At 36.8% G+C, this 14,056-nt stretch overlaps 1 protein-coding gene and 1 long non-coding RNA gene across 4 annotated transcripts in view; one reads left to right on the forward strand and one right to left on the reverse strand.

Moving 5' to 3' along the window:
- The window catches only part of LOC123864192, a 28,386-nt gene extending 24,732 nt beyond the window's left edge, over nucleotides 1-3,654 (forward strand). The window contains exon 5 of the long non-coding RNA XR_006795722.1: nucleotides 3,643-3,654. This is a non-coding gene — a long non-coding RNA (uncharacterized LOC123864192). The remainder of the gene's footprint in view (nucleotides 1-3,642) is intronic.
- LOC123864145 (innexin shaking-B-like) overlaps nucleotides 1-14,056 on the reverse strand; it is a 75,583-nt gene that overhangs the window by 11,983 nt on the left and 49,544 nt on the right. For 2 of the 3 annotated variants that reach the window (XM_045904420.1, XM_045904419.1), the window contains exon 2: nucleotides 12,689-13,453. In XM_045904420.1, the coding sequence (XP_045760376.1) occupies nucleotides 12,689-13,060 (372 nt within the window). In that variant the 5' untranslated portion in view covers nucleotides 13,061-13,453. Of the gene's footprint in view, nucleotides 1-12,688; nucleotides 13,543-14,056 lie in introns of those variants that run through there. The other variant, XM_045904421.1, reaches the window with a different exon arrangement.

Raw genomic sequence — 14,056 nt, forward strand, 5'->3', positions numbered from 1 at the left:
TTACTTTAAGTAGGTAGGAACTAACTGAAAATCCTGAGTCCTAGCCAACTATATTTAAAAAAAATCGTAATTAAAAAAACTGGACAAGTGCGAGTCAGACTTGCGTACCGAGGGTTCCGTTTTCGAATATTTTTTTCGATATTTTGCTCTATAATGCCACTTACGTATAGGTATTGTAAGGTTATTTTTAAAAACCATCTGAGATTCGGACCGATATCGTATATTTTCGGTATTTCGATTGTGAACTGGATAATTAGATGTTGTGATAGCAATCACGCTCGCGCTCTAATTAAATTATTTATTTTGCCACCAGAGTTTTCAGATTAAAACTCTCGGATAACCTCTACGCATTGAACCTGTGTTTTTGCGTAGGTTTTGGGAGGACATTCCAATAATTCGATAAAAATATTTAAATAATACCAGCTTTTCTGAGCGACGCTTATAGTATACACACTATTGTATTGTATTGTAACTTGAACAATTATCATCATATTTCAACAAATTAACACGAAAAAATATTAAACTACAAGTATAAACCTTCCTCTTCATTCTATCTAATTGATCAAAACCGCATTGAAATCCGTAAGATCCAAGCCTACAGAGGGCCAGACGACGGGATGAGACTGTTATACTATGTAGAAATTAATGTGGACTGTGTTAGTAACTCGAGTTGTGTCGCAGTCATAACTCTGGCAGTCGGAAGCGTTGGCACTAGTGGCACGAGCGATATGTTGCTGAAGTTCGCGTATGATGGATACGTCCGTCCGTTTCACGTTCGACTAATGTTAAGCCGGCACCACACATGATAAGAGCTTCAATGGTTTCAACACGTGTTCACTTTGAGAGGGTATAGTAAAAACTTTACACACGAAAATCTATTTTTAGGGTTCCGTACATCAAAAAGAAAAGCGGAACCGTTATAAACACAGGATTTAAAACACAGGATTTTTATTATTATTTTTTTTGCATTTTTTTGTGGTGTCTTATCAGTAATCATCAGTATTATGACCTGTCTTCGTTTTTGCTAGCGTTCTAGTTACACCCTTTTTCCACCACAATTCTCATATTTTCACACGACATAATATGGATGGAATATTCAAAAAAAAATTCAAGTAAGTATTCTTACGGTAAATAAAAGCTTGTTAAAAGTTTCCAGGAATTTTCTCAATAAATTTCATGCAACGAAGCACGGGGGCTTCTTCATCACGTCTCCGCCGCAGCGCAAGAGCCCTCCGGAACGAGTGGAAGCAAAGTGAACCGTGTTCACAGCGTGGCCTGCTTGCTTAATAGATTTGAACTGTAGTGCATTTGAGCAATTCTTTGACCTGAGCTTTTTTGGGTTTCGTACCTCAAAAGGAAAAAGGGAACCCTTATAGGAGCTTTACGTTGTCTGTCTGTCTGTACGTTTGTCGTGTTTGTCCAGAAAACCTATAGGGTACAACGGGAAGTACCCATTGACCAAGAATCATGAAATATGGTAGGTAGGTCTTAAGCACAAGTAAAGCAAAAAATCCGAAAACCGTAAATTTGTTGTTACTTACATAACTAAAAAAAATGTGTTCATGAACAAATAATTCGTATTTATAATTTTCCAAGTAATATAACTATAGGTATATACCAAAAATTAACATGTGTTCATAAAACAAATAATTAATATTTTCAGTTTTAAATGTAAGATTATACCAAGTAGAATATCATATGAAAGCTTTAGCTGTACATTCTAAAACAAATTTTTATTTATTTTTACGCAATAGTGACTTTATCGTGCAAAATGTAGAAAAAAATACCCGAGTACGGAACCCGCGGTGCGCGAGTCTGACTCGCACTTGACCGGTTTTTTTTTATAGGAAACTAGCTGACGCCCGCGACTTCGTCCGCGTGGATTTAGGTTTTTCGAAATCCCGTGGGAACTCTTTGGTTTTCCCGGATAAAAAGTAGCCATGTGCTAATCCAGGATATTATCTATCTCCATTCCGAATTTCAGCCAAATCCGTCCAGTAGTTTTTGCGTGAAGGAGTAACAAACATACACACACACACACACACATACAAATTTCGCCTTTATAATATTAGTGTGAAGTGTGATAGTGTGATCTGTCAAAACGTCTTTATTCCTCAGATTAAAGTTATTTGACGATTGAAAAATCGGCCCTAAAATAAAGAAAGTTACTCTGCGCTGCCCATACGAAATTACATATACCTATCTAGTACTAGTTCTACATTCCCGCTCTTGAACAAGTAGCCCATGGTAGCAGAGCACTCGCGAGGCGACGCGACGTGGACGTGATGAAGTTGCGGCGCACCTCAAGGATGTCGTGTCGGATTGAGGGGGTTGAAAGTGAAACCCTGGAAAATCCCTTTGAAATTCTTTAACTTACATTGGTAACACGGTTCACTACCCTTTTTTTATTCAGACACAAGTTAGCCCTTGATTGCAATCCTGGAAGGGGAATGGCAGTTTTTATTAAATACCCTTTTGGTTTCTACAAGGCATCGTGCCGGAACGCTGAATCGCTTGGTGGCACGGCTTTGCCCATAGGGTGGTAACTAGCCAGAGCCAAAGCCTCCATCCAGACCAGACCAGAGATTTAGATAGTCTATAAAATTCCAAACTCCTACCGGGAATCGAACTCGTGACCTGCAACTAATACGACCACAGCGCTTACCACTATACCAGGGAGGTCGTTAAAACCTAGTTTTTTTCCTAGATAGAAAACACTAGTCTAAAGATGTACCTACACGACTTCGTCAAATTTCTCGCTACGCGCAGGGTTCTATTTTTGAACAAATTTTTCAACTTTAGAATTTCTCACTTGGTCGGAATTCAAAAATCACTTGTAAAAGTTTAATTGAATAAAAATATTTAGAGTTTTTGAATTTTGAATACAAATGTTCGCGCCAAATATCAAATCTTTGAAAAGAGCAACCGCCGAGTTTCTTGCTGGTTCTTCTCGGTAGGAAAGGCATTCCGAACCAGTGGTAGATGCTTTTGACGATTCAAAAGAACTTGTAAAAGTCTAATTGAATAAAAATATTTTAGAATTTTTGAATTTTTTAAATAGTAACAACTTTGCAGTCTTGTATTACAAGTAAGTATTCTAGGTTACAAATTAACCCAGTAAACTTTGTCAGATCACCAAATAGCATTGAAAATAGAATCAATGCGAAAGCCTCTATTTCACGTTTCCCACGCCCATTAAGTACTGTACAAAATAAACTATACGAATCGCAAATTATTTACCGCTTCATTATCGAGCCAGTGACTTGGGAGCCAATACCTCATCGTTTACAGTGCTAAGATTGTAAACGTTATGTGGGAATACAATGTACGAGTATGTATTGCATTATTTATACCTACAAGTCCTACAATGTTGCATAATTTTGCTTCAAATAGGTAGAATATGTGGACCGGATATCCACGTGGAAAAACTTGCACGAAAAGCTAGTTTTCTAATAAAACATAATCTTTGTGAATGTAAATTAAAAATTTATAACACCCCCGACAACTGAAGGTTACAGTAACTAGAAAAGAGTTGATAACTTTCAAACAGCTGAACCGATTTTTTTGGATTATAGCTAAGAACACGTTCGATCAAGCCACCTTTGAAACAAAAAAAAAACTAAATTAAAATCGGTTCATTAGTTTAGAAGCTACGATGCCACAGACAGATACACAGATACGTAGATACACAGATACACACGTTAAACTTATAACACCCCTCTTTTTGGGTCGGGGGTTAAAAATATAAAAGAAGAAACTGAGTGGGTGACATTTATATCAACAAATCTACAGCTCAAAATGCTGGACCTAGTTACATTAACTTTTGCTGCTTAGGTTTTCTTTATAACGTAGATCTCCACATGGTTTATACACACTTTAAAATCTCTATCCATTAACACCCCCACCATGAGATAGACGAAAATCCTCCTCACTTCACATGTAGGAGGATGATCTACGTACACAAAAAATTTTTTTTGGTTACCTCCCTAAAAAGATTTGAATATACTTACCACCGTCGAATATCGGGATGATTAACAGGTAGGTATACCCATGCCAAGTTACAGCTTTCTAGTACTAAGTCCCTGTGGCCGGACGGACGGACGGATAAACGGACAGACATGGCGAAACTACATATAAGGATTTCCTTGTTGACTACGTAACTCTTAAAAGAAATTCCAACGGTGCAAAGCCGGAGTGTTTTAGCTAGTATTCATATTATATCTACGGCAATAACACTTAGCTATTATTGAGGCTATCAAATCCAGGCCTCGCATATCCCTCACCGGCGCGCGCGCATTGATCTAATTCACGTAAGCGCATCTCACGCTATCACGAGAATATCCCGGCTTTATCTGAGCTGGAGCAGATGCAGTGTAGTGGCCATCCTCAAGATAAAACCAATATTGGGTTTAATAATATTTTACTGAATTTATATCGTAGACTAGCAACTGCCCGCTGCATCGTTCGAAGAAAATATAAATTCTTTTTATTCCCTATTAACCTACCGTGGGAATTTCAAAAATTCCTGCCCTATTGTAAGAGGTTGGCTAAAAATGATTTTTTATCGAACACGATATGCCCATTGATTTCATCCGCGTAAAAGTAGGTTTTTTAAAAATCCGTGGATTTGTGTGTTCTATATGCCCACGACTTCGTCCGCGTGAAAGGAGGTTTGAGGAGGGAGGGAACGAGGAGCAAACAAAAGATTTATGATTTTCTAAAACATTACACATTACTTTCATTGTTCGACGTAAAAAAAACGGGTCAACGTTGTAAAGCAGTAAAAATATTGACGTTCGACGTACGCGCGTTTTGTTCCGTACGTCCTGAATGTTTGGACGAGCCGTGATTTACTCTCCGTAATTATAAACAGACTGACAATAAAAACAGACACAAACAAACATGTCCGAACATCAATACCTACGTTAATATGAAAATAAACGGGTGCGCGAATTGGAGAAAGATTGCATTTATTTCGTATATATTTTAAATCGCTTCGTCCACAAGTGAAAAAATCCCATAAAGCTTCACAGCTTCTTATTTTTTATCCGACTTCCAAAAAAGGAGGAGGTTCTCAATTCGTCGGAGTTTTTTTTTTATTAGATCGATAGTTATTTTACTTTGAAAATTGAAAATACTAATTATTTGTTCGTGAACATATTTTAATATTTTCTTTGTGATGTTTTAACCACAAATTCACGGTTTTCGGAATTTTTTCCTTTATTTGTGTTAAGACCTAGCTACCTGCCGAATTTCATGATTCTAGGTCATCGGAAAATACCATATAGGTTTTCTTGAAAGACACGACAGACGGACAGACAGACAACAAAGTGATCCTATAAGGGTTCCGCTTTGTACGGAATCCGAAAACGAAAGAAAAGACGCGGACTTCAACTTGTTCCTAAAACTTAATAAAACCTATTAGTTCCAAACACCGACAGCCTAGATAATATCGTAGCCAAAATACGTGTAGTAAATTGCTATGATATAGCACCAGGCTTTGTCTGTAGCCAATTTGGCGAAGCAGCGCCTAGTGCCCTCAAGGGGATCCCTCGTATTTCGGTGCTTATTGACTTTTGTATTATACGGAGAGAAACATATTTCATTAAGCGAATTTATCTAGGCTGTGTTTCCATGTTTTCTAGGAATTTTTCAGTCCTTTTTGGGGAAATAAAATTGACTGACACGTAGCTCCCAAAATTCGTTAGCTTTTTGTTGAAAGTTTCTTTCTATTGCACCGATTCGGTGAAGGTCAGAGTTACAATATATCGGATGGGCGGTTCGATCTAATTTGAAACATTTCTCGTGAATCCATCTATCCATATTCCCCATACTAATATTATGCATAAATGCAAATATACATAAATGCAAAAGTGTGTCTGTCTGCCTGCCTGTCTGCGAGCTTTTCACGGCCCAACAATTTGAGCCAAGTTATATGAAATTTGGTACAGAGTTAGCTTACATCCCGGGGAAGGACATAGGCTACTTTTTATCCCGGAAAATCAAAGAGTTCCCACGGGCTTTGAATAAAACTAAATCCACGTGGATGAAGTCGCGGGCATCATGTAGTGTGCCATAAATTATTGAAAAAAACCGAAAAAATGATTATTTACATAAAGAATAATTGTAGATTGTCGGTCACATGGTTTAACGTGAATAAGCCCTTAATACAGGATCCAGGAAAAATGTAAATAGAACGAAAATAGAACAAATGAGATACGGGATCTCTTAGTTAAGGGACCAGGATTTTATGTAAGCTTATGAAACCAACTATTGTTGATCAATAATAATGTTCATTCATATTCATTCATTTACATTTTTAAAGACCCTACGCGATCTAATGTTACAAAAATAAGCGCGATCGATCTAGGGTTAAATGTAAACCTTATTTTCAGTCGATACTTCCTGGCAAGAAAAATATTAAAAAAACTGCTCGTCCTTATTAGGTTAGGTACACACTCGAAGCTGCACACGTCTCAATACAAGTGGCAGGACGTGCGTGCTGCTCGTGTGACGTGAATAGCTAATTTGGATTGGCTTGTCTCTTAACGAGAGGCCGTTTTATAAAAGAATGCGTTACTTGAGAGCGAGACCGTTTTATTTCACTATTAGGTAATTTAGACCTTTTTTCCGTTGGTAAAACTGCAGTTACGCATCCCGCACTTAAGCGGGTATGTGGGACTCACTGGCTATGCTCCAGCATAATACAGCATAGCCACTAAAATCCCAGTGCTACCATCCGCGTCAGGTATGTAGTCAGGTTTACACCAAATTCCTAGTGCGGGAGAAGGTGAGCAATTTAGACCTCCTTCAGCTCATAGTTCAGGGGGAAATATCCGGCAGAAGACCACTTGACCGAAGAAAAGCAATCGTGGCTCAAGAATTTACGCCAATGGTACGGGAAGTTCCACCTTGAGCACTTGAAAAAGCAACCGCCGAGTTTCTTGCTGGTTCTTCTCGTTAGGAACGGCATTCCGAATCAGTGCTAAATCATTTTGACGATTCAAAAGCATTTGTAAAAGTTGAATAAAAATATATTTTACTCTATTGTATTCCATTCTATCCGATCTTTAAAGACCGCTTTAACCTAATGGTTGCCAACCTCCGTTAGGAGACGGTACTAGAAGAAGAAGATTGGATAAATTTGTCATAACGTACGTAACACGAGAGATTTCAAACGCATGAAAGTAATGAACCTGCCAACAAGGCAATACAACTAGTTCTCCAGTAAAATTAGCAAGAAGAAGTAAAATTCTAATGATAAAAAAACAAACGAGTTCTAGTTAGCATGTTCACACAATTGGATTGGATGTGAAATTATTATAGTACTTGGTCTAGTTTGTGTAAGCAATTAGACGATTTTATAATAGGACTAAGAGCCAGCGCGTGTCAGACCTTCGTTGATTTGTAAAAGCTGATTATAAATCTGCGTATTGTCCAGAACACACTGAGGAACGATCAGAGACTCGGACTTTGGATCATGGTGGCTTTAGGGCCTTAAAGTTTAAAAGTTTAAAGGTGGCTGGCAGGGGATTGCCACGATACTAACTGGTAATGCATGACGTTATTTCTAATACTATTCCGAACAAAATAAAAAAAAATGACTTTATACTTTGACGTAAGATGTCTATATATAAACGGGCTTTACCTACCTTTTAGAATTAAAAAAGAGCTTTAAAATAATAATTCTAAACGGTACCTTATTAGAAATTCGGACCACTAAAAATATGATGGCCTGCCATTCTTGGTCTTGCAGCTGAAAGCGCTCCTTTCGGAAGTTTGAAAATAAAGGAGCTTATTATGGGAAGGAATAATGCGAAAATTAGGTCGTACTTGTAGTCAAGGAGCTGACGGTTCAAGTTACGCGTTTTCTTTAAGAAGTTTTTCAAGCATGATTTTTAATATAATTTTAATAAAAGATACAAGTTTTTTAAAATAAATAAATTTAAAAAAAAAATAAAAAAATGTATTTTTGTTAGTAAAAAATTTATTTGCGTTAAGAATTGAAAAAGAGACTTGACCTTAGGTAGTACTAATTATAACAATGAGAATTTTAGGCACATTTCGTGATTTAACGATTATTAATAATTAATTTTATTAATTTGTTCGAATGGGCTCGAAACTAATCGGGCTTACGTTGACTTACCAAGTGAGTACAGCCGGGAACTTGTACTCGTATATTTATAATTGAAATCCTGAAAATCACTCACGCTAGTTTAAACGTTAAATGTCTGTTTTTAACCCCCGACCCAAAAAGAGGGGTGTTATAAGTTTGACGTGTGTATCTGTGTATCTGTGTGTCTGTGTATCTGTGTATCTGTGTATCTGTGTATCTGTCTGTGGCATCGTAGCGCCTAAACGAATGAACCGATTTTAATTTAGTTTTTTTTGTTTGAAAGGTGGCTTGATCGAGAGTGTTCTTAGCTATAATCTAAAAAAAATGGTTCAGCCGTTTAAGAGTTATCAGCTCTTTTCTAGTTTTCTTGTAGAAAAGAAGGTTAGATAACCGTTAGGTTCATAATATTATGTCAATAGACAAATGTCAAGCTGTCAAGATGGACGTTGCCTAAATACATAATTATTTATTTGAAAATGATGTTTTGGAAAACTCAAATACTTTGGATCGTCGGGGGTGTTATAAATTTTTAATTTACACTTGTTATAATAATTCTTATTCTGAATAAAGGCAAAAGCAGAAAGGACTTGTCTAACTTTCTAAAGTTTTTCTAAACTTTTTTTCAAACTGTTTCAAGACACTAGAAAGGCGTATGGATATAGTAGTTTCGACGAAATTATAATGGTTTTTTTTTGCGAAAACAATATATTTCACGGAAAAAACTTAGTACGGAAAACATAGGCTCATTTGTGATTAGTTGGTCACTCAAACTAATCTAAACCACTGATTACTGACTGGTGGGTTAACGCCCACTGATTTTTGTCTTTGTCATTAGTATGGGATTACGTAACAGAGAGAGCCCTACATTAACTTCTCTCCGCGGATAGAGTATACGCTATCACAGCTCTAACTTTAAGCTTTTTGCCAGCAGCTCTCTGTGTATTGTATTTGTTCAGGGGCGGGCGGCGTCTGTTGGTCGAATGCAAAGCGCGGTATTAAGGTGATTTTCGCTTAATTTACGCACATTTTTATACTGATGGTCGTTCGCTTAAGGTGGCATTCGCTTAACCCGAATTTCTATGCTACAGTTCAAATTAGTTAATGTCTTTTATGCTCCATTTTGTTCTCGAAGTTAACGATAATAGTTAGTGCTTACTAAAATATTACTGACAATTTGGGAAATAAAATATGAATGACTTTTGAGATTTTTGAGATGGTTAACTTAAGAGTTAAATAAATTTGACATGTTGACAGATTTCCTATACAAAAACTGTCAAACCTTCAAATTTTTGTTATAACTAGTTGATGCCCACGACTTCGTTCGTGTGGATATAGGTTTATTAAAATCTCTATGATTTTCCAGGACAAAAAGTAGCCTATTTGTGATTCCAGGGTATAATCTATCTCCATTCCAAATTTAAGTCAAATTCATCGAGTGGTTAGTAACAAACATACACACACATACACACAAACTTTCGGCTTTATAATGTAGTGTGATAAAATCTCTGTGACATACACACAGATAGAGGAACAGACAGAAATGAAATCAAATAATCATAATTTTAATATGATTTTTGCCAAATTATTGATGTAGGTACCAAACATTGAGTTTGATTGACAAATCTATAGAGCGCACTTTGACTTTGCTTAGACTTAAGTTTCAGGTAAAATGAGACAGATTTATGCCAGCGGTATAACGCTGTCTCGTTTTAACAGTGTCTTAAGTCTGAGGAAAGTCCAAGTGCGCTCTATACAACTCAGCCTTAATTTGTCTTTTTTAGAAATATCTATCTTCTAAGGTATGACCTACTTACAAAACATAGTTCAAGAACCGGCCGCGGCAGTCTACAGGTCAGTGTGATTTAATTAGCACAATACATTGATAAGCAAATCCTTAAGTGTGCTCACCACCTCACTCTAATAAGAGCGACCTGGTTTTAAACTGATCCAAGAGTTATCTTGTATGATGCATCAACGTGACACCACGCGGTGTTGCTACGGAGTCCACTAGACTAAGCTCTGTCCACGGAGATAATTTAATATAGCTTTCTCTGTTACGTAATCCGATACAAATGACAAAGACAACAAACTGGTCAAGTGCAAGTAAGACTCGCGCAACGAGGGTACCGTATTCGGGTATTTTTTCCGATATTTTGCACGATAAATCCAAAAATGTTATGCATAACAAGTGTAAATTACTCCTGACATTTGAAGGTTACAGTAACTAGAAAAGAGCTGATAACTTTCAAATGGCTGAACCGATTTTCTTGGATTATACCATTAACACTCTCGATCAAGCCCCCTTTCAAACAAAAAAAAAACTAAACAACTAAACTAAAAATCGGTTCATTAGTTTAGGAGCTACGATGCCACAGACAGACACACAGATACACACGTCAAACTTATAACATCCCTCTTTTTGGGTCGGGGTTTAAAAATAAATAAAAATCTGCTTTAGAATATACAGGTCAAGCCCTTTCATATTATGATACCACACTTGGTACAGTTATCTTACTTTGAAAATTGAAAATACTAATATTTGTGCATGAACATGAAAAATAAAGAATAGAATAACAGGCGTAATATACGTTTGTATGGAGAAGCGCGTAAGAAGAGTGTAACGACCTAGATTAAAATGTTTAACGAATCGTCACTGAAAACTGAACGGATAGTAAAAATATTTGAGCTGGTTTTGATGTAAACAGTCCTGCCTTTGTTATAGTTAAGGCCTCAGCTGATCTTGCGACATCAGCTACCTGCCTCATCGAGCTAATCTCGCGTTGACCTGAATTTCTCCTTTCCCTATATCTGGTACGTGTTTGAAAATAGATTTGTCTAATCACTACCCATATAATCAATACGAAAGTTTGTTGTTTGTTGGTCTGTCCTTCAATAACGCTGCAACCGAGCAACGGATCGACGTGAATTTTTGCATGGATACAGTTAAAGCACAGTAACACCACAGTGCTCTCGAATACACAGTGTAGGTTCCATCAATCAGATGACTGTGTCACGTCAATTTACAATGATATTGGTGGAACCTACACTATGCGTTCGAGCGCACTGTGAGACCTCATAGTAATGACTGTGAATACGGCCGTTAAAGTCCTGGGGTATGACTGGAATATGAATGAATTAAAAAGTTCCCACTGGATTTTTGAAAAATTAAATCCGCGCGGACGAAGTCGCGGTTATCATCTAGTATGATAAAGAGTTTCAGAAGTGGTTACAGCCTAGTAGTAAAACGACAACCTCCTATCCCAGGACTCCCGGGTTCGATGCCAGGTACGCACTTCTAACTTGTGTTAGTTATGTGCGTTGTAAGCAATTAAAAATATCAGTTGCTTCAAAAGTGAAAGTTGACAGGGTGAGGAAGCCTCTATGCCAGGAGAGCTCTCTATAACGTTTTCAAAAGGGTGTGAACTGTGAAGTCTGCCCAATCCACACTTAGTGAGTAAGTATATAGGCTAAACTTTTCTCATTCTGAGAAGAGACCCTTGCCGAGTGAATAAAACCAACTTAACATCTAGAGGTATTCTGTTTTAGTTAACCTTTGGTAATAGGGACAGGATAATAAAAACAGTGCGTAGACAGAGTGAATGAAGTAAAAGAAAAAAGAAACATACTGAGGGAGATCTGTGGTTATAGATCTTTTAATAGAGTTTCCCTAAAATCATATTTGCATTAGTCACGATCATGAATCGGACTGAGTCGAATTCCAATAAGTTATTTCTGTTCTAACAGAGATTACATCCAGGTGCTTAACGGAATTGATCCGTCATCTTAATGGATCTCCTCGGACACGTACCGCCTCTGTTTATTCATTCATCCGATAAAACAAACCGCACTGAGCCATTTCTATGGAAAACCGGCGGAAATGCTCAATGTATTAGAAGATAATGATTGAGTCTAGTACTTAAGACTTTTTTTACGAGAAACTAATATACACGCACGCACCTCTGACTTTTCGGAGCTGTCGACGCTGCGCATGCAAATTCTGTTATGTGGAAAATGAAAAAGTATTCAGAAGAAACTACTAAAAATTAAAAAAAAAAAAAACAGATTTATTGTTACGTCAAAATTAAAAATGTTATCTTTTCAATTAACACACATAAACAAAGAATAGGTATTACAGGCGCGGACGCCTTTTAAAATTGAACTAAATGGCATGAAAAACGAAAATATTAAAAAGTCACATAGCGGATTTTGCATTTGCAGGACGATGTGCGTTCTAAGCATATATAAAAGTTTCATGCAATCACTTGCTTCTTTCTTCACCGTTGTGAAAGAAAACCTCGTGAGAAAAGAAATGGAAACAATGGGCATGATAGATAGGTACGTAACACAGCTAAAAATATATTTCAAAAATCTAGGTAGATAGATAAGTAGAAGTACATAGGTAATCTGTGTTTGTGTGTGTCTAGCAAGAAATAGAGATCCTTAGTACATACAAATCATACATAACCGAGTTATGCACTTATAATGTAATGCTTTGTTGTGTGCACTGGTAAGCGAATAATTTGCTCGAGTGTACCTACTATAATAAGTATATAAGATAAAAAAAGGACTTACCTGAAAGAACAGGCAAAAGCAGACCCATTGGTAGTACTTGTAAATCTTCCTGTCACTCATATCTTCCTTCCCTTTCTCACGGCTGTTCCCGATCCCAGGGTACGGCACCTCCACACCCACCTTCTTGCTGAAGAAGCTCTTCAGGGTATACGTGGAGTGGATCCAGCAATACGTGTTCAACACGTCCTCGGGGATGTCTTTAGTGTGGATGCAGTCTATCGGGTTCCCGACGTATTGCCTCGTGGTCACGATCAAGCTGAAGGCTATCAGCAGGATAACGGTTATAGAGTAGTGCAGCCTAAACACTGGAGAATCGATGTGTACATAGTTCACCTTGATAAGATTCTTTAACCCACGGAAAACGTCTAACATCTTAAACGCTTCGGTCCAAACTCACACAGTTTTTGTTCAGTCTCCTTCACTAACATTATTTCGATAGTCTATTTATTGTTTTGAAGCACCAGTTATTTTTTTAATTAATTAACATTTTTTTTAGTTCACATTTGTTTGAATTTTTAAGTTTTTCAGTTCGTTGTTTGTAAGGCACTTTTAATAATGGCAGTGTGACGTTCGTTCATCATAGGCTTCGTTTGTGCTGGTTTACTTTTTTTGGTATTTTTATGAACTTGAGAAACGATACCATTGTGTCATATTTTCTACGTTTCATAATTGTTATTGTTTTTCATTTGTCGGGCGTGTGCATTTTGGTCTTATCTCGACGAACGGTGCTTAGGCATCGGGCGATCTTATGTTAATTTATTCAAACTGTAAGATAATATTGACCATAAGACTTCAGAAAAAGAAAAATGGTTAAGTTTACTCAACTTTTTCTTAAGACTTTGTCTATGATTTATATTTATGTGTTGAATATCTCGAATTGTTATTGTTTACCGGAGCACGGTAGGCAATGTTGGAACTTGGACGTATTATTATGTAGCGAATAGATCGGTCAGTCGTGAAGAGCTAACTTTAATTACACGTAGTTAAATATAAGGTTATGTTGGTCAGAATTTTAATATTTGTAAGCTTATGAGGAATGCCCTACATTTTACAAAGTATGAAGCTCTGGTAAATATGATGAATAAGGCCCTATCGAACTATGTAAATAGGAAAGAATCTATGTATAAGTTATTGATGGATTTGCAATTTTTGTCTGCTTTTTCAAATTTGAAAAACCATTTTTAAACGCTCTAAAATATTGCACTTCGACGGTATAATACCGTCAGCTTATTTAGGGCCGACTTTCAAATCGACAAATAACTTTTATATAAGGAATAAATTTGACGTTTTGACAGATTTTCTATAGAAAAAATGTGAAACCTCAAATTTATTCCTCGGATAAAAGTTATTTGACGAAGGATAAATAAT

The sequence above is a fragment of the Maniola jurtina genome, chromosome 4 (genome assembly GCF_905333055.1).
Source record: "Maniola jurtina chromosome 4, ilManJurt1.1, whole genome shotgun sequence".
NCBI lineage: Eukaryota > Metazoa > Arthropoda > Insecta > Lepidoptera > Nymphalidae > Maniola > Maniola jurtina.